Source organism: Nyctereutes procyonoides, unplaced genomic scaffold (genome assembly GCF_905146905.1).
Source record: "Nyctereutes procyonoides isolate TBG_1078 unplaced genomic scaffold, NYPRO_anot_genome, whole genome shotgun sequence".
NCBI lineage: Eukaryota > Metazoa > Chordata > Mammalia > Carnivora > Canidae > Nyctereutes > Nyctereutes procyonoides.
The window spans coordinates 58,845,772-58,865,998 of record NW_026575140.1 but is presented as its reverse complement, the minus strand read 5'-3'; the positions used below and the strand labels follow the sequence as shown (position 1 = coordinate 58,865,998).

Sequence of the window (20,227 nt, the reverse complement as noted above, 5' to 3'; positions counted from 1 at the left end):
GGGCCTAAGGCAGGCGCTAAACCGCTGAGCTACCCAAGGATCCCCTTTCAGCTGATTTTTATTTAGAGTTGTTCATTTCTTTATATTTTTAGTGGCCATTTTTATTTTTTTCTGTGATAGGATAGAAGATTTTTTTAAGTTGCCATGGCAGGAGCTGTTCATGGCTGTCTCCACACGCATGGGCTCACGCAGCCCTTTCAGCTCTGAGGCAGGACTGTTCCCATCCCGCAGTGAGGTGAGCACATGGCACAGTGGGCAGAGCCAGGATTCTGCGCCTTACATGTGCCCCGTTCTAGAGCCTAATGCCCTCACTGCCCAGCAGATGTTCTCTGAGGGCCTCCCTCAGACCTCAGACTAGATGGTAGACGTATCTTAGGATCTGAGGAAACGAAGCACACATGGCCATGTCTACAAAGCATAAAGCACATAGTGAATGTAAGAAATATAAGATCAGGAAACGCTAGTAGAGGCCTCCAGGGTCATGGGTACAGAGAGTGAGGACGGGGAGCCTTGTGGCATCAGGAGCAGATGCTTTACAGAAGCCTGGAACACACCTGTCGCTGCAGTGTCACACACCCGCCAGTGGACTGTCCTGGGCACAGCCCAAGACAGCGCCGCCCTACCGCACAGGAGGCCACTGTGCTCTGGGCTTGCTGAGGGGATGGGCGCCAGGCTTCCTGGGGGTCGCTGGGCTACTTGGCCAGCGTCCCTTCAGGTCCTTGACTGCCTTTTCCACCCCTCACTTCTCTCTGCTCTCTCCGCCCTCTCCCCTCCACCCTTCTGCCCTCTCCCTGCCCCGCCCTCTCCCTCTTCTTCCCCTCTCTCCTCTCCCTCCCCTAACCTTTCCTCCCCTCTCCTCCCTCTCCCTTCTCTCCCTTCTCTCCCTCCTCCCCGCCCCTCTGTCCCCTCCTTCCCCTCCTTTGCCTCCGCCCTCTCCCTCCCCCACTGCCCTCTCTCTTCTCTCCCTCCCCTCCTTCCCCTCCACTCTCTCCCTCCCCTCCCTCCCTTCTGCCTTCCCCTATCCCCCTCTGCCCTCTCCCTCGCCTCCCTACCTCCTGCCCCTCCCTCCCCTCACCTCCCCTCACTCCTCTCCCTCCCTTCTGCCCCCTCCCTCCTCTCCCCTCACTCTCCTCCACCCTCCCCCTCCCCTCCCTCCCTCCCTTCCGCCTTCCCCTCCCTCCCCTCTGGTCTCTCCTCTTCTTCCCTTTCCTCCCTCCCTCTTCCTCCGCTCCCTCCCATCCCTCCACCTTCTCCCTCTCCTCCCTCCCCTCCCTCCCCTCCCTCCCCTCCCTCCCCTCCCTCCACCTTTTCCCTCTCCTCCTTCCCTCCCTTCTACCCTCTCCCTCTCCTCTCTTCCCTCCTTCCACTCTCTCCATCCCCTCCCACCCCTCCCTCCCCTGCCTCCTCTCCCTCACTTGCTTTGTAGGCTGCTGTCCTGGACCCACTGAGGGACCATTTGGAAGCCTCAGCTCCCATCGGGGGCGGCAGGGACAGCCCGTACCTGGAGACCCTGATGCTGCGGATGGAGGAAATAGAGGTGAGGTCTGGGGCCGCCCCCAACACTTCTGCCCAGGTCTGGAGAGTCATGTGGTCCATGTGGGGCCTGGGGACAGTCACTCATCCTCCCCAATGGTCAGGTGTCCTTAAGGCTAAGGTGAGGAGGTATCCGTGGAACCCAGGCGTGGCCGTTCTCCTCCCTTGACGTCTTTGGTAGGTGATGACTGGAGCCAGGACCATCAACATCCCTCCTGGCATGGGGTCCCAGCAGGTCCCAGACCCTCTTACCTTCTTGGGTTCCCACGATTCACAAGGCTTTTATCACACGTTTAGACCTCAGATCTGCCGCGGTGCGGCCCAGGATTGTTCAACGCAGGGACATGAGACACAGCGAGGGGATGGGGTGTGGCTGGGGTCCCAGAGCTGGGGTTGCTGTGAAGGAGACACATCGGGAAGACAGTCTTCTGTTGGTGTTTGAAAGAGACGTGTGGTTTGCTGTGGTGCTGCCACGGGGTCCCCTCTCAGGGCAGCCGTCGGGGCCTGCAGCATCTGGCGTGAAACACATGACTCACGTGGGACGTGGTCAGTACTTGGCACATGGCACAGTCCTCTTGTCACAGCAAGTTCTGGGGGATGGTGCTGTTCTCCGTTACACGCGTTACAGCACTTGCTTCACTAGTTTTAGACTTTGCCTCGTGAGCTCCCATCCTGGCCTGGCAGCTGCCCATCTAGCTTGGGTCTCGTGTGGAGCTGCTGCGTCCTGAGCAGTTACAGTTTGTAATGAAACTGATCTTTTCTCATAAATTAAACTTTTTTTTTTTTTTTTTTTTTGAAGAACTACCAGGAGACCGTTCGCCAAAGATACAATAAAATCGTATATGCTGACCCTCATCGTTGGATGCAGGAAGGAAAAACGGGTGAGTGTCCCCCACGTGGATCCCCTCACCTCAAACACAGGAAAGCTGCAAACCTTTGGCCATGGACACACGTGGATCCACTCGGCCTCTGTCCACCTGCCAGTCACGCTGTTTGGATGCCTGCCTTGGTTGCAGGTTCTGTGTGTGGGACCCTGAGCACGGCAACGTGTATCAGAAATGTGTTACGTTTCTTTATGGCTTTTTTTTTTTTAGATAAAATTTACATGTAATAAAAAGCACGAATATTAATTGTGTTGTTAGATGGGTTTTGGCAAATGGGTCCGCTTTGCAGCTCCTGTCAGAGGTCAGATGTCACCTCAGTAAAGTCCCTGCGCTCATCCCCCATCTGGGGCCCCACCGGCCTGGCTCCATTGTGCGGCTTGCAGGCTAGGATGGCACACGCACTATGTCGCATGGCCTTGTCCCTCAACTGGTGGGAGCACCCTTTCCCGCGTCCCGCGGGCTGCAAGCATGAGGCGAGGCTCCACAGGCCAACACGGAGGGGCTGGCAGGGCCGGACACCCACCTTCCCTGGCTCGTGGCCCTGTCCCTCCAGACACTGCTTCCTTGTCACCCATCCCTCCCCGCCGTGGCGGTCAGGACCCTGGCCTTTCTGGCAGGATGACACTTGGGCCCACCTGATAGTTCAGGATGCTCTCCCCATCCCAGGGTCCCCAACATCAAGTCCCCATTGCTGTAGGGGATGCTCGCAGTGTCCAGGACCATTGGCAGGCATGTCGGGGGCCGCTGCCCTGCTGCCACGCTCGGGTCAGCGCTTACCGCGGGGTTCTCCTGGCAGGCACGCCCTGTTCATCATCTGCCTATGATCTATGCTCGGTTACGTCTGGCTTGGACTGTTGGGGGTACGTGTGCTGTGAACACAGTCACATATAGTCGTGTGTGGACATCGGCTTCTGTTTCTTTTGGATAAACACCAGAGCAGGCTTGCCAGGTTGCAGCATGGGGGTGTAACTTGGTCATGGACTGCTGGGCCTCCCTGCGGAGTGGCATTGCCCACTGAGGCCGGTGGTCAGTGATTGCAGCCGTGGCAATGGGCGTGGACCATGTCCCCTCAGTTTTAATTTCATTTCATTGATGAATAAGGACGTTTAGGGTGTTTTCCTGTGATTATTAGCCAGTGTTGTGTGTCTTCACAAGGCATCCAGATACTTTGTATATTTTTAAAAATTGGGTTGTTTTTTGTGCATTACATACGTTGTTTTAATACCAGCTTTTCTGGGATGGGATTCAGGTTGTGTAGGATTCACCCATTGGGAGTGCAGTTCCGTCTGTTGTGTGCTTGCAGAGTGTGCAGACCTCACCCCGTCCGACTCCAGCATGCGTCCCCCAGAAGGAAGCCCTGTGTGTGCGGCCGCCTTGCCTTGGCAGCCGTGAGTTTCCTGGCAAACATCTGCCAACATCTTGCCCGGTTTTCTCAGATGTGTTTTGTTGGAAGCAGACATTTTTAATATCGAAAAGTCTTATGCCAATTTTTTCTTAGATTCTCGTGTTTGACCTAAGAAACTGTTGCATGCCACCAGGTTGAGAAGGGGGTCTGTTGTTTTCTTGGAGGAACTTTGAGGTCTGGTTCTTGCGTGTGGGTTCATGGTCTGTTCCCAACAATGGTTTCCCTGTGACCTGAGGTAGAGATGAAGGTTCATTTTTCTGTTTTCTTCCTAAAAGAAGGCCCTTTGTTCTCGCCCCGTTTGTTGAAAAGACGTGCACATTTCTCCTCATTTCATGAGGGGCAGATGCAGGCCTGTGAAGCTCCAGCAGGAGGCCCGTTTCTGGGGCTGGATGGTTGCTCATCAGTGGCCACTCTGTGGATGCGGGGAGGTGCTGGAGGTGCTGGAGGTGTGCACAGAGCAGGTGCGCAAGCATCGGGGGCGGGAGGCCGCAATGCTGCCCAGGTCCAGGCGGGGGTTGGGGGTGTCGGGATACACCCATCACACTGCACTTTCACAGGAGGGTGAGCCAGGTGAACACAGAGCTCGTCTGGGCCTGTTGTTTTCTGTGATTCCCAAGCCCTTGGTCTCTCTGCGGTTCATGCGGCCAGCTGTGGAGCAGCTCTGGGAGGCAGGTCACATGGCTCCACCTATGGGGGCTCCCCCATCCCCCTCTGGAGCTGGGCCCCCCTCCCTCTCTTCCTCCCTCCCCACCAGCTCCCACCCACCTGTCATGACCACCGTATGTCAGAGTCGCTGCTGGAGGGTCTCCTGTCCCACCTAAGCCGCAGGTTCCTGAGCCAGTGTGTACCCTCCTCCGTTGCGTGTCCTACGACGCGTAGCATGGGCTTCCTGGCCTGGGAATCCGTGGCTTCCAGCATCTGTTGGTGTGGGAGCCAGGTGCTGGGGTGGGTCACCCTGAGAGCCGTTTGGCCCCTGGACACAGAGTGGGCAGCCTCATGCAGAAGCCCATCTTACCCAGGACTCCCAGTGGGCATCCCCTTTTCCAGGCCAGTTTAGAGGTCTAGTGGCTGCTGATGACTGTGTGGAGGCCAGTGCACCCTGGGGAGGCGTCCTGCAGACCCCGAGAGCTGATGCTCCCACCCTGGAAGTCCCAGTGGGCATCCTGTTGCCCTTGCTCTGGGTATGAGCTCATTGGCATCACAAAACCTCAGAGGGTGATTTTTTTTATTTGTGCGGCATTCCATCTGTACCTTCCTCTCCTTGGGTGAAAAACTGAAAACTTCTCAGTAGTATTTTTACAGAAACGGACGCAGGCAGCATCTCTACCGTGTAGGAAATCATGGTTGTATCGCTGGGGCAGGCCCACGGTGCCACTTACCTCAGGGAAGGACATGCTTCCTTCTACACTTGGAACACATTTAATGTGATGAGTAACCCGAAGCCCAGAAGAGCTGTCGACTGCGAGGTCTAGTCAGTCAGTGCTGACTGTGCTTGTGCAGGTTCCCAGCAAGGCTGAGAGATGAGCAGGATCGGCTCATTAGTGTTGAGATGTGAGCGCTTTTCCTTCCCCAGTCACAAGACCATTTAAAGGTCAAACGCTGGAGACTCCCCAGCGGGTGGCTGGTCCTCACTGAGCCAGAGCCCAGGGCTTTGCACACACTAGTTCGCGGCACATCCTTGGGGCTCACTGGTCGTCTCACCCCTTTCTTATGGTGACTTTAAATTTGTCTTTTCTTGGGACACCTGGGTGGCTCAGTGGTTGAGCATCTGCCTTCAGCCCCGGGCATGATCCCGGGGTCCTGGGATCGAGTCCTGCGTCGGGCTCCCCGCAGGGAGCCTGCTTCTCCCTCTGCCTGTGTCTCTGCCTCTCTGTGTGTCTCTCAGGAATAAATAAATAAAATCTTAAAATAAATAATAATGATAAAATAAATTTACCTTTGCTTTGAAAACCAGAGCGTTTTTGCACTGCTGGCTGCCCCGTCAGGCTTGAGAGATGATGGTGCGGCCTCCTGAGGGGCCTGGGCACTAGGACGGCGCTGGGAAGCTTGCCGGCCTCTCTGTATGTGCAGTCACTGTTTGCCTCTCCTCTTCTAGAGCAAACACTCGCAGCAGTAAGTGAAAGGCCTCTCTCTCCTCATCCAATCAGGATCACCAAGACCCCCGCTCGCAAAAACCCAGACGTGAACATCGTGCTGGAAAGGCCCCAGACTGGCAAGTGAGTGGGCTGGGGTGGCTGTGCTGGCTGGCCCATGGTGTTGGCACACGCGGGGCCCCGATCCCCCAGCCGGGCCTTGCCACGCTCTTGGGCAGGTGCCAGCGCCACCTGGCTTGTCTTTCCAGGGCAGTGTCACAGGGCTTCTGCATCCAGCACTGCCTACAGGATGGGGACCCCTTTGCGGTTGGGCGGTCAGGGTGGGTGGGGGCCTTGGGTTTGTTCAGGTGGAAGGAAGACAGGCCTTGTGATCTGGGATCCAAACATCTCTGTGCCCATTTCTTCTTTGTGTCAGTTCCTTGGATGAAAGCGTGGGGCCCGACGAGGGGTCTGACAAGAGAGGGGTTCCCCTGCTGCCCCTTCCAGAGGAGTATCCGCGGAAGAAAGGCCAGGCCGCCCTGCGGGTGCCCCCGGGCCTGCGGCACAGCATCGGCGACTACTGCAGCCGCTTCGAACAGTACCTCCGCCTGGTTGGGCATGAGGCCGTGGGCACCTTCAACCCCTGGCTGCTGGCTGAGAGGTCAGTATTGTGTCTCAGCCGCACCTGAGAGCCAGGTGCCCAGTGCTCACCTACGGAGGGCTGCCAGGGAGACTGGGCTGTGTCTGGGCCCATCTGCGGGCTTGTCTGCCAGCTGCCGCTTTGGGCAGGGGAGCTAGAGGGACAGGTGTGTGATCCTGCATGAGGAGTGCTAGGCGGCCTGCTGTCAGGTCTGGGACAGGATATACGACACCATAGGGTGCGGCGGGCAGGTGGGGGGTGGCCACCTGGGTCCTTTCACTCCTGGATGGGGCCCTTCCTGTGCATACACGGTGCTGTGACAGACACATGTACATCCAGTCCTTTACCTGCGCCAGATGCAAATCCTGTGGGGGGCGGCACCTGACCCTGGAGCTGCAGACCGCAGCCCCCCCACCCCACCCCGGCCCCTAATGGTGACCAGCTCCTCCACAGCAGCCTCAGGCCAGGGGCAGGATGGAGGATGGGATCACCTCTTTCAGTGGCTGATTCTTTTAAATGCTTCTGCCCCTTCCACGCGGCCTCCTGCACACCGATCCCCACAGCCCCACAGGCCCTTTAGTCCGTCTCTGGCCTCTGCCCCCCAGTTTTCTCTGAGACCCTCTCTCCTTCCACCCAGATCAACTGGTGGCTTGCATTCTGGGTGTCCCTTCACCACCACCTCCACATCTGGAAACCACCCCCCCAAGGGCCTCCACCTGGGGCTTCTCTGGTTTGCAGTGCACACCTTGCTCTGTGTGGGGAAGACGCTCCCAACACATCAGGTCCTCATGCTCCCTCCATGATCTACACATCCACGTGGCTTCCTTCTTTCACAGGAGAGGGCAGGTGGAGGCCTCATTCCCTGGCCCTCACCTGGGTCCCTCCCCCCCCAACTCCCCTGCCATCCACTGCCTGCATTCCCTGTGCCTGGGGGGCCGTTGGCCTCAGGTTTCTCCTCCCTTGGAGCTGCTAGTCTGTTTGGATCCCACCTCCCGCCCCCCCTTCCTTCTGAGTCTGGGTCGTTTTTCATTGGGTCCTGTTCCCTCGTGGCTAAGGCATATCTGTTTCCTTCTGTGGTGGGATCGTGTGTGGTCCCTTGGCTGACCCTGAGCCTTCCTCTTGCGGAGTGTCTGGGGTGCAATCTGGTTGAGCCGCACATGTATTTTCTGGAAGGGGAAGGGCACGGGGAAACCCAACTGGCTGTGTGGTCACTTGCACACCATCCCCAAACTGACCGGTTGTGGGTCACCTGGCATGTTGGAAAATCCAGAAAAGACTGAGGAAGACGGTTCTCTGAGGGTCCTTCGTGTAATTCTGCCATCCTGCAGACGTAGGAAGCACTCAGCCCATGAGGAGCACACAGCGTATGGGCACCTGGTCCCTCCAGTGACAGTTCCCACACATCACAGCTGCGGGTTTTCCCTCCCCGCCTCTCATTCCTTGTGTGCATGTGCTGTAGGTCGGGGCTGCAAGGACTGGATCTTGGAAGAGCAGCCAGGAAGCGGCATCATCCCAGAGCCGCGGGCATGAGGGCAGTGGGTGTCTCGGCGCCTCCTTCCCCCCCAGGAGAAGCGCTGCTCCTATTGGAGAGCAGCAGCAGACGTTGTGCACGGGCAGAGGTGGGAGCGCTGGTGGCCCAGGCAGTGACGTGTTTGTGGGAGCAGACTCGCCAGGCGTCTGGGACACTTGTGATCAAAAAGGGCAGATGGAAGCTGCATGTTTATCTGTCCACCCTGAATCCCCACCTCGGTCGTGTCCCCAGTGGCTACGTAAAGCATGAAGCCATAGGTGACGGCAGGCAGATGAGCAGTACAGGGTGGAAGGCGGCATGCAGCCAGACGGGGGTGGAAGGCCCGGCAGACGGGAGAGCCAGTGCCAGCCAGGGTGCCGCCGGGGCCGTGGAGACCGGGGACGAGGGGGCCAGACACCCACGCTTGAGCACAGCCGATGGGCCAGGCCGGGCGCCACAGCAGGTGGACCCAGAGAAGCAGGGAAAGCCCCAAACCAACTTGGAGTCAAGGACACAGTCACCCCAGGAACCGAGCCCGGGATACAGCAAGAAAGGGGGAAGTTCTTAGAAATTAGAGGCATGATGGCCACAGTAGCTCACTGGGGAGCTTCGCGTGAGAAGCCAAGACTCCCATTAGGAGAGGAACGGACCCGAAGACAATAGGGTGTGTGTGCGGGGAGCTGGTGTGCATGTAGGGCTGGGAATGTGTGGGGCTGGTGTGTGCAGAGCTGGTGTGCGTGCGGGGCTGGGTGTGTGTGCAGGGAGCTAGGTGTGCGGGGCTGGGTGTCCACAGAGCTGGTGTGCATGTGCATGAGGACACCCACTGCCTTAAGGCAGGAGCAACATAAGCAGCTGCTCCCAGGGGCTCTGGGCTCATCTGAGGACGTGCTGACAATGTCTGTGGTCAGGCTGAGGTCAGTGCTCACGGGAATGCAGGGCGGCCGCTAACGCAAGAGCAGAGTCAGGGTCCAGGTTGTGGCACGAAGATCGTCACAGAACCTCACGACACCCGGAGGCGGGAGAAAGAAGGCAGAAGATACCCCACATTTTCATAGCAGGAGCTGAGATGTAGCAGAGTCGCATTACCTGGAAGAGATCATGCATGTCAGCGAGATGGGGGGTGGGCAGCTCAGCGGCAGCACCAGACGTCCAGGTGGGGCTCTGTCCGTCTGTGGGAGTCACACGTCCCTTGCGAACGGGGCCCCTCGCCCTCCGCAGACCAGTGTGGACGGGGCCCTAAGTTGGACCAAGTGGAAATGTGCACCTCCTGGTATTTCCCATAAATAAAGTGATCTCGGGGAAAGGGCGGCAGCGGGTGGTGGGAGCAGCATGGACCCTGAGTGCGCCCTCGGTGGAGGCATAACTGCGGCTGCGCAGTAGCTTCCGCTGTGTGGGCATCTCAGGCTGGGGGCTGCCAGCTGTGCACACCTGCTGTGCGGGAACTCGGTCCTGCAGCAGAGCGGACGCCACGCAGACACTGGCGGACGTGAGCGCATGTTGGTCGGTGGGCAGCCTTGGGTTCCTGACTGTCATAGTCCTTCCCGTGACGTGCCCGAGGGGAGCATTGCGGGCAGGGGTGGGCTATGGGGCCCAGGCACTGCCCTCTGCTCTGGGAAGCAGGGCCTCTCGCCTCCCCGCCGCCCCCCTGGGTGAGTCCCACTCCGCGGCCCCTCCGCTTGCAGCCCTGCCGTTTGTCTTCCAGCTTTTCCGAGGAGCTGGTGGACGAGGCGCTCGGGGCCGTGGCCGCGGAGCTGGAAGATGCCTGCGAGGACTATGCGGAGGCTGTGTTCACCTCGGAGTTCCTGGAGCCCGCAACCTGACGGTGCCCCCTCAGGGTTGGGGTCTTGCCCGTGGCTGTGCCTCTGCATCTCCTTGTCGTGGTGATGGCTCTGGTGGTTGATGATGGAGGCAAGGTGCTTCCTGGGGCCCAGGAATCGTGAACGATGACAATATAATATTTTCTCAATGTGTGATTTTCCTACTGAAGTAACTATGTTCGTCCCGCTGCTGAGTTTGGGGACATGAGCATTTGGACAGGTGCCGGCAGGTGTCCTTCCCGGGGGGCCGCCAATCCCTGGAGGCAGCCAATCTCTGGGGCTGCCAAAGGCTCCTGTGCTCTGGGCCCGCAGCTCACGTGCAGATGGAGCCTGGTGCCCCCTGCTTGTCACGGCCCTCAGCCTGCTTCTGCCCCACAGATGAACTATGATGTCCAGACTATGGGGTCATAGCTCTGTCGGGGTCCTCGAGAGGGTCCTAGGCTCCGTCCCTGCGTCCCTGGCCGGTGCTGCCTATGTGTGTGACCCATGGAGGAGCCGGGGCAGGAGGAAAGGCCCAGCAGATGCGGGGAAGCCCTGGTCCTGGAGAGAACACGTGGGGCCACGGTAGCTGGGTCCTCACGCCCCCACCCAGTGGTGGTTTTCCAGAAAAAGAAAAGGAATGTGCATAGAAATAAGGCCACTTCCTGGAAAAGTTTCCTTCCATTGGCAGCCTGAGGTGTGTATGTGCCACGAATGGCAGGTGGCATGAGGCTCCCCCAGGGGCAGGGGGAATCCTTGTGGTGCCTGCGGTGTGGATGCATGTTTGGGTGACCACATGAGCTGCTGGGTCACACCGACTCCTGCAGAACTGGGCTGCATGTGATGCGGGGGATCAGCAAGGCTCTGGGGTCAGAGGTCTTCACCAGGAGGGCGCATGGGCACGGGGGTCAGCGGGCAGTGGCTCCAGGAGCTCCAAGTGGCTTGTGGGGCAGTTTATAGTGTGCGGATTCTTTAAATAAACTCAGGATTTTACATTTGTGCGTGTCTGCCTGAAATCATTCCGCCTCCCTTCTCCCCAAACACAGGACTGTGACTTAGATGCCCCACTGACACCTGGAGGGCACACCAGGGCCTCTGCTGCCTGTCCATCCCTTCCCCCACCACCACCCCCACCCACCCCCGCCGGAGAAACGGCGGTAAGGTTCGTGTTCATGGAGCCTTCCCTGGACGGGACGCTCGTGGCACTGCATTCCTGCTTCCAGGGGAGACAGGGCCCGGCCATCTGACCTTGACGCACCTGCTCCTATGTGGAGCTCCGCTCCGGGGCACCCTCCTGCCTCATGGGCCGCAGGCAATGACCCCACGCTCCTCACCCCCTGCCCTGCTGGGAGGGCTCCACAGGCCCAGGGCTCCGGGTTTCCCTGCGTGGACACTTGAAGAAGGGAAGGGCCGTGGCCGTGCTGCCCACCCCACAGCCAGGGTCCCCTGGGCCCGAGCTGACGACCCAGCAGGTCCCTGAGACGCCTGTTCTGAGGCTGGAGGCCAAGGCTGGGTGAGGGGCCGCCCTCTACCCGCCTCCCCTGCTGTATGCATCTGTGTCCATCCTGCCTGGTATGCTGGGTGGGGTGGCGTGGGGTGGGATGGAGAGCCGAGATTCCCCCGGGACATTGGTCACCGGAGGATGGAGGAGAGAACCCACGCCAGCATCTCCGTGGATGTTGGCTGTTAGCTTTGCCCCAGGAGCCTCCCCGGCCTCCGCCCTCCTCTGGGCCTTCCTGCCCATGACCCCAGCTTCCCCCTGCCTCACTGTCCAGCCCAGCATGTGGTCCCCACACACCTTCATCCCTCGTGGCCCTGGACAGTCTCCCGGGAGCTGCCAGGACTTTGCATTCCGGGCCACATCCTGAGGCAGGGGCCGCAGAGCCAGTAGGGGTAAGCCTGGGGTTGTACGGACTCCGGGACGGGGCGTGCCCCCTGCAGCCTGTGCTCTGGTTCTGTGAATGCCTGTCAGGTAGACAAGCTGGGGTGGCTGACAGACCGTGGGGGACATAACTTGCAGCATGGCGTCCAGCCTGAAGTGTTCACGGTGCCCCTGCTCTCCTGTGACTTCAGCGGCCCCAGCCCTGCCCTGGCCTTCACCTCACCTCCTAGGGGCATCCTTCCAAGCAGCAGGGGCCCCCACCTGGTGACACACTACACACCCAGTGCCCTGGCCCCACAGTCCCTGGGGGCCCCTCCCTGGCCTGTAACAGGTCCATCCTGACCTCACCCCGGGTTACGTGCTCCCCGCAGCCATGCTGACGGACCAGGCGGGGGTGGGAGGGCAGCTTCGCTTCGAGGGCAGCCAGGGCACCTGCCCGGGGGCGCCTCCAGAGCCACTTGTCTTCCGAGGCTGGGCAGCCTGTGCTCCACTTGTGGAAGGTTGGCTGCCTGCCATGGAGACACAGGGACAGCGGAGGCCATTCCCTCCTCCAGGGGCCTGAGCACGGAGGCGAGAGATTGAGAGAATGGGAGCTGCGGTTGGGGCCGAGGGGCTGACTCCTCTTTCCTGAGCCAGGGCTGTGTTGTTGGTGGTCTTCATGGGGGACGTGGCATTTAAAGGGGGCCTTGAAAGATGGGCAGGGCTGCGGCAAGGGCAGAGGGACCTGAAGGCAGAGGGGACGGCCCGGAGGGAAGGCCACAGGTGGAACATGGTATGGTTAGGTGCAGGCGACAGGGCGGGATGGCCCCCCAGTCCCACAGGTGGCCCCAGGCACGCAGCTCCCCGGCTGTGTCCACCCTCCCTGGGAAGCAGGATCCACCCCAGCCTGGGTCCCGGCCTTTCCTCCATGTCTACACGGGGGAGGCCCAGCTACGCGCCCAGCCGTGTCTGGTCCAGCCTCACAAAACCCAGCCTGGAACAGGTGTGTGAGGATCTGGACGCTGCCCCCCGACAACGAAATGGGGCACAGGTGTACCCATGAGGCCCGTGGGAGGCCGGCAAATCCTGGGGCCGAGCCTGCAGGAGGCTGAGGGCCCACGGGCAGCCTCTCGGTGGCTGGCTCCATCCATGGTGGCCTCCTCACATGTCTGCTCCTGGTGACAGATTTTGCATCTGCTCAGTGTGATGGGGACCTGCAGGACATCCTGGTGCTTTGCTGCTGACATTTACTCCAGGATCACGAGAGAATCCCAGAGGCAGGGCCCACAGGGAACAGTGCAGTCCTCCCCGTGAATGTAGGCCCCGCTGTCTTGGCATCTGGAGGGAGTTGGAGGAGTGCCCACGCGGCAGGAGGCGTCTGGGGGATACCGTGAGCCCTCCCAGTGTCCTCATGAACTCAGTGGTTCTCGCCTCAGGCGAGATCCCGGCCCTGACCCGGGGCCTGTTCCCAGCTGCACAAGTGACTTAACCAGTGGTCAGGGTCTTGATGTTTGGAAGGGTCGTCTCTGAAAGTCTGGTAAAAGCTATAGAAAACATGCAGACACATGTACATGCATACAGGCATGTGCACACACATGTACACATACACATGTGTGCACCACCTGCATGTACAGACCTATGCACACATATAGAACACTGCACACATATGCACATGCATACTACCCATGTGTACACAGTGCACATGTGCTCATATATACACACAATCATGTACACCCATGCACACAAACATGATGTCCACGGTGCACTGTTATGTGCGTGCATACATGTGCATGGTGCACAGACAAAGCAATGCAAACATTTACATGGGCATGAGCACATGTATGCACACATACACACATGTAACACACACAGCTGCACTTTCAGGGGCTCACGGAAGGCCCCCTCCCAAGTGCTCTGCAGCGTGCCCGTGTGCTCAGCAGGGCCCTGCTGGAGGTGTGTTCTGACCACTCTCTGGGTGGACGGAGTAGGGTCCATTGCCCACCGTCCTGCAGAGCCAGGGTGGGCCAGCAGTGCTGAGCCCGAGGTCCCATGTTTGGTGTCCCCAGATTTGCAGTAACCTGGGGGGAGGCAGAGACCTGCCCCGGCTGGTGACATTGGAGGCCCAGTGGCTTTCACCAAGTTTTACTTCCTGCAGGTCAAAGCGGAGTTTGAGTGCCAATGATCACAGGTGTCGTTATTCCCCAGGTGTGAATGCTCAAGACGCTAGAGACCACGCGGGCCACAGCAGCCCCTGCAGGGCAGCGGTACTTGGGGGCTGCAGGGGTGCTGCCAACCCAGGACCTGGCGCTTGGAGGGGCGGCAGGCACTGGTGACCCTGGCTCCCCTGACACAGCCCCTGGAGGCTCTGGGCGCCGGTAACTCTGGCCTCAGGACCAAGTGCTGGGGATGGCGAGGTCCTGAGCCTCTGATCTGGGTTCACGGTGCAGCCTCCCCTCAGAAGCCTGCGCACCCTCACCTTAGAGTGGAGTTGGGGTGAGGCCGGATGTGCCCAGGGTCTCCGGCATGGCCAGCCTGGCCTGAGGAGCAGTGCAGAGATGCGACCCCTCAGCCCAGCGGGTGATCGTGGTGGAGGCTGCGCAGTGTTGGGCTTGGGCGGCTGGGTTCCTGCTGGCTTCCCAGGGCATCTACGCAGCCCCCTGGGGTCTCCCAGGCCCTGGCACACTCCACTTTTGCTTGAGACCCCGGGCGTGTGCGTGTTGCCACAGGATGTGCCGCACCATGTGCACACTGTCTATGCTGAGAGCTGCGGGTCGGTGGACACTCGCTGCTGCCCCTGGCAGTGGGGGCAGGACCACAGGACAGGGATGGGGTGGAAGGGCTCCTACTAGACAGCGATCACCCCTCCTCGGGGCACCGGGAGCCCCATCTGACCCCCAGAACTGGGGGCCCCCCCGCGTCCCCACCTGCGCAGCGAAGTGCCGGCCGGCAGGGGAAGCTGGCCTCAAGTGGGAGGCTCTGGGGGGGTCCCTCCTTGCCTGCCTCACAGGCAGAGACAATGTCAGCATCTTGGGGTTCCCTCCCGGGACCCCAGATCTGAAAATGTAACGCAGTGTGTGCCCTTCCCAGCTCCTGGCCACTGCACCCCTTCCTTCGGTGAGCACAGGTGGTCTTCAGCCTTTGGAAGCGGGTTTACACGCAAAGGGGATTTGTGCTCCATCTGCGGATCCCTCTCAGCCCTCCCAGCCCAGAGGGTTTCCGTGACCCTCCGTGCTTCTTCCATGGCTCATCTCGTTGGCACCTGCTCAGAGAGGTGTCTCCCGCCAGGGACATGGCTGAGCTGCCCACATCCCCGAGGTGCTTGGCACTCTGCGAGAAATCCAGTATAACCTTAGTAGGTGGATTCAACTCAGTTCCAAACACTTGTAAAATTCAGCATCTTGGTCATTAGTCCGCAGCCCTACAGCATGGCCGGAGGCCTCCCAGGCCAGGCCGCTGTGCCCCTGTGGGCAGGGTGTGGGCCTGGGGTGGGGGCAGCAGGAGGGCGGCCAGGTGAGGGTGGGCAGGGAGCGGGGGACCGGGGAGGGGGGTACTGGGTGGGGGAGGGCAGGGAGTGGGGGACCGGGGAAGGGTGGTACGGGGGTGGGGGGGTGGGGAGGCAGGGAGAGGGGTAGTGGGGGGTTTGGGGCCCGGGGGTCCTGGCAGGCGGTCCTCCAAGGCTGCACCTGCGCAGATGGGCCGAGCCCCTGCTCACGGCTGCCCTGCTCCATCCCTGGCCCTGTCTCCCCGCTGGAGGTAAGGGGATAGTGGGTGGCAGTGGCTGCGGTTGGACACCCAGTCCAGCTTCTGTGTCCTTGTCTGTGACATGGGAGCATCTGATGGGCTGCTGTCCGCAGTCACTGAAGTACCGAACACCTGCTGGAGCATGGCGGGTCTTGGGGGGCACCGGGTACCGCAGTTCCGGGGGTGGGACAGCGGACAGGAGGCAGAGCTCCTGGCCTGATAGGGGCCCCAGTTCCTGGCAAAGCCTGGGACAGGGGGTGGACACCATGGCCCTTCGTGTGGGTCCCCACCCCCAGGCCCGTTTTGGCAGATCATCCACTGCCAGAGCCCTGTGCCACAGGCTCTCCTGGGAGCCGCTGCACCCAGGGTGGACTGTGCCTCACGGCTGCTGCAGAACCCCGCCCCCCTTCCCCCCCCCCCAAGCCCCGTCCCCTTTCCCCCCGCCCCCGAACTGCAGACGTGGAGCTGAACTGTGTACCACAGTCGTGCCGAGGGACCCCAGGGGCAGAGGACAGTTCCAGGCCGTGGGCCCCAGCAGGAAGTCAGGTTCTTGCATGGGCCGGTCGTACCACGTGTCCGAGAGCAGTTTGCAATGCCATGTTTAGGGAAAGCGTGTCCCTGTCAGCCCCGCCATGCCCATGCTGTATGTGCCCGGAGTCTCCCGGCTGGGGGCACAGGCACACACAGCGAGGTCCACAGGCAAGAAGCCGTCATGTCCACGGGGCCCCTGAGGGCTACAAGAACAAGACGCCGTGTTCTTACACTGAAATGCTCCGCAGGAGGAAGTGAAGAGACCAAATCTACTGCTGTCGGCGTGGACGCAGCTCAGAACCACAGCAATGCTTTCCGTGCTGCCAGCAGCTGTGTGGAGTCTATGCACGCTCACCCAGGACAGGGAGGCTGCACCCGTCCTGCTCTGTACCATCATGTGCCCCGCAGAGGTGAGGCTCCTGCAGAAGAAGGGGCCCGGGGCCGGCACACCAGGGCCAGTGCAGGCGTGGAGCGGGGTCGCAGACACCCGTGCACGTGGTGGGACTTGGTCTCCTGTCCTGTTGCGCAGCTACAGGTGTGATCGGGAACTGCTGGGGTCCTTGTCACTCATGCCCATGTGTGGTTGTGCGTTCTGGAATCTGCGCCAACCATGTGAGAGTTTGGGGCCGGGATACAGTGGAGGCTCAGCTGACGGGTGAGTGGACAGCGAGCGCTCCTGCTGCACGTGGTGTGAGTGTGAGTGGCCTTGCTGGGGCCCCACACTCAGTAGCCCTGATGGCAAGCGCAGCTCGCCATAGTGGGAGGCGGCGGGGGGAGAGGAGAGGGACCTACTGGGCCACACAGCACAGCACAGCGGCTCCATCCCACTGTGCCGTCCCTGGAAACCCAGCCCGCAGCCCCGCAGGCGTCCTGTGCTCAGCAACGCAAAGCAGGCCGGGGAGCACAGTGCCTCTCCATGACCTTGGCAGGCAAGTTCTGTGAGACGTCACCCCCACGTCCTCAGACAACACCGAGGATGCGTTTGCACGGCTGTCTAGATGCTGCATCCGTGCTCGGAGGCACCCAGCAGGAATGCGGAGCATTCAGTGTGGCCTGTGGGGCAGGGCTGCCCCAGCGGGGGGGTCCTCACGCACCAGGTCCGAGGCTCACAGGAGGGGTCACTAGCTCATCTTCAGGGATCTTCTTGCCTCTTCTGGAGATCGCAAGTGAGCACACGGGCCACCTGGCACCTCCTTTACTGACTCTGCAGTGCAGGGCTGCACTGGTCCAGCTCCAGGGGTGGAAGGTAGACGCAAAGGCCAGATAGGCCACAGCTGCCAGCCAGGAGGGCAGGGCGCTGGGACCCTGGGTCTCCTGTGGGGGGGCAGGAGTTGGGGCAGCTCCACGTCAGGGAGGAGCCTCTGAGGCTGAGTCTGTGAACTGAGTGGCCCCAACGGCAGCAGACAACACCCGGAACTTCCTGGGGCCAGGGAGGTGCCTCCAGAGGTTCGGGTAGGGCCAGAGGTGAGGCCAATGAGGCCTCAGGCCCTGCCCCAGGCCCTCCCTTAATGTGCACCAGCAGCAGGCAGGGATGAGCAGCCGTGCCAGGCCTGGTGGGCACCGCAGGACCTTCCCTGCCAGCCAGCGTGTCCAGAAAGGAAATGAGTGTAGCTGGGCGTGAGTGCCTTTCTGTGGGGCTGTGTGGGCTCCTGATGATGGTCACTTACCTTTCCAAGTGCCCGGACACCAGCTGTCCTGACCCAGTCCAGGCCAGCTCCCGCCTCCTGGTGCCCAGGGCTCTGTGATGGGTCCATTCTGTACACACGTCCTTGGGCCTGGGAGCTGCCCCAGCGGGGACACCGGCCACAGAGCAGGGCGCCCAGGAAGTGTCCTCCCTCAGACAGCCCAGGGTGGTGCCTGTAAATGGTTGGCTAATTCTTCTTCAGGTAAGAATGATCTCTGTGATGCAGAAAGTTCCCCGCCCACCCCCTTAATCTGAGGGTGTTTGGTCCCGTGTCTGCTCTGCCTGGAGGCAGGGCCAGAACTTCCTTGGCAGCTGGTGATGCCACCCGCCGTGCACCTTCCTTGAGCAGGATGTGTTTGTGTGTGTTTGCATGTGCATGTGCACACATGCATATGCACACAAGCATGTACATATCTGCACACCACACATGCCCATATACACACATATGCGTGTGCTGCACGTGCATATATACACACCAACACATACATTCATATACATCCCACACATACATGCACATCCATACAAACCCACACACCACACATGCATATATACACCCACATATACATGCACACATGCCCATATACACATGAACACACATGCATATACACCCATACACATCTTACACATGCACACACCTCTATACACATCTACATGTACATGTCTCTAGATACATGTACACATGCATATGCATGCACACATACACACCTATACACATCTACAAGCATACATACACATGCACACACCTCCATATACATACACCCACACACATGTATGTATACGTGTATACAATACATGCACAGCAACACATATACCCCCCATATGCCCATATACACATGTACACATCCATATACACACATGCACACACATACATACACATACACACACATCTGTACACATCCATACATCAGGCATGCATATATACACAGCCACATACATATGTACACACATGCATATACACACATGCACAAACATATATATCTAGACACATTTACACCCACAAATGCCTATTCATACATGCACACACATACCCATATACAACACATGCATATATGGACATACACCCATATACACATCTACACCCATGCCACACACATGCCTATACACACTTGCATATACCTACAAATCCACAGATACACACACGTGTGCCTATGCACACTTATATGTATACATGCACACACATCTATATACGTCCACAGATCACACATGCATATACACAGTCACATACACATGCACACATATGCATTTAAACCCACAATCCCGTATACACATGTACACATACAGACACACATGTATACATGCATATACATACATGCAGACACATATACGTGCACACACAATATATACCCACATACATGCATACACTGGCACACACACATGAGGAGGTGCCAGGAAGTAGCAGGGCCCCTGCCAAGCCGCAGCCACTGTGAGTCAAAGGGCCCAGGGAGGTGCTCAGGCCCAGATGTGCCCCACCACAGGCAGGCCTGTTGCTCCCCAGCGACCATCCATGCCCACAGCCCAGGCAGGCAGGCCTCTCACAGGGGAAGGTGAGGACAGTCAGGTACCACGTACAGAGCACAGGCTTGCCATCCAAACCTGCATGACCACCAACTGCAGTCTCTCAGCTTTGTTTTCTTCTGCATGAACCAGGGATGGCACAGCACACCGAGGGTACCTTCGGCTTCCAGGAGCCACAGCCGTGGAGCCGCAAGCAAATGCCTGCCCACCCAGTCCCCATGGCCACACCCATGCCACACCCATGCCCACTGTCCCCAGGTACTGGGGAGCAGCTGCTGGCCAGCTGCAGTTCCCCACCTTGGCACTTCTGAAATTCTCTCTACTGGAGTTAGTGCCAAGGTCTGGTTCCAGGACCCAGAGTTCTGGGGACTGACAGACGTTCAGTCTCTGGCAAACCAGGACGGTTGGTCCTCCAAGGTGAAGCCACACTAGAGCATTTGGACAGAGGGGCCTGGGAAGCCTCGGTTTTGTTAGCTGGGGCACCACTCAGAAGGAGCCACACGTGGGTCATATAAGATGTGGATGGCTGCTTTAATGAAAACATTCCCATGGGCAGCACCATCCAAGGATGGAAGTGCTCTTGCCTAGGGTACTGAGCTTCCTGTCCTTAGATGTAATCAACCAGGAGGTGCAGGCCACTTGCTGAGGATCTGGCAGATGGAGTCAAAGCCCCAAGAGGTTGGTGGACTCGATGCTCCCAGAGGCCCCCGTAGCCTAGGGGAGCCAAGGACTCCCCAGGACCTAGGGGGACCTTGCAGTGAGGACTGAGGCTGGCCCAGGGGGCAATTCTCCAATGGACCTTTCCCCCAGGAGGTGGGGGTGGGCTGGGGCAGGTGGGGCACCACCTGCAGATGGTGCCTGAGCTTAGCCCTTGCCAATTCTGCAGCGGGGCAGGGCCTGTGGCAGTTCCCCCTGCAGCAGCAGGGGGTTAGGCGGGGCTGGCTGGCAGGTGTGGGGAGCCCATGGGCCTGGAGGCCCAGCCTGGCTCCCGCCCAAGCACCGGGAGCAACCCTGAGCCCGGGCCAGCTCCCAGCCGTGTTGAGCTGCACCCCACA

General features: G+C 59.6%; 1 protein-coding gene across 5 annotated transcripts in view; it reads left to right on the top strand.

The window, feature by feature from the left end:
• KIAA0753 (KIAA0753 ortholog) overlaps positions 1-10,838 on the top strand; it is a 44,912-nt gene extending 34,074 nt beyond the window's left edge. For 4 of the 5 annotated variants that reach the window (XM_055307144.1, XM_055307145.1, XM_055307146.1 and 1 more), the window contains 5 exons: positions 1,427-1,537; positions 2,333-2,414; positions 5,918-6,038; positions 6,331-6,555; positions 9,747-10,838. In XM_055307144.1, the coding sequence (XP_055163119.1) occupies positions 1,427-1,537; positions 2,333-2,414; positions 5,918-6,038; positions 6,331-6,555; positions 9,747-9,864 (657 nt within the window). In that variant the 3' untranslated portion in view covers positions 9,865-10,838. Of the gene's footprint in view, positions 1-1,426; positions 1,538-2,332; positions 2,415-5,917; positions 6,039-6,330; positions 6,556-9,746 lie in introns of those variants that run through there. The other variant, XM_055307147.1, reaches the window with a different exon arrangement.
• The last annotated feature ends 9,389 nt before the right edge of the window (positions 10,839-20,227 follow it).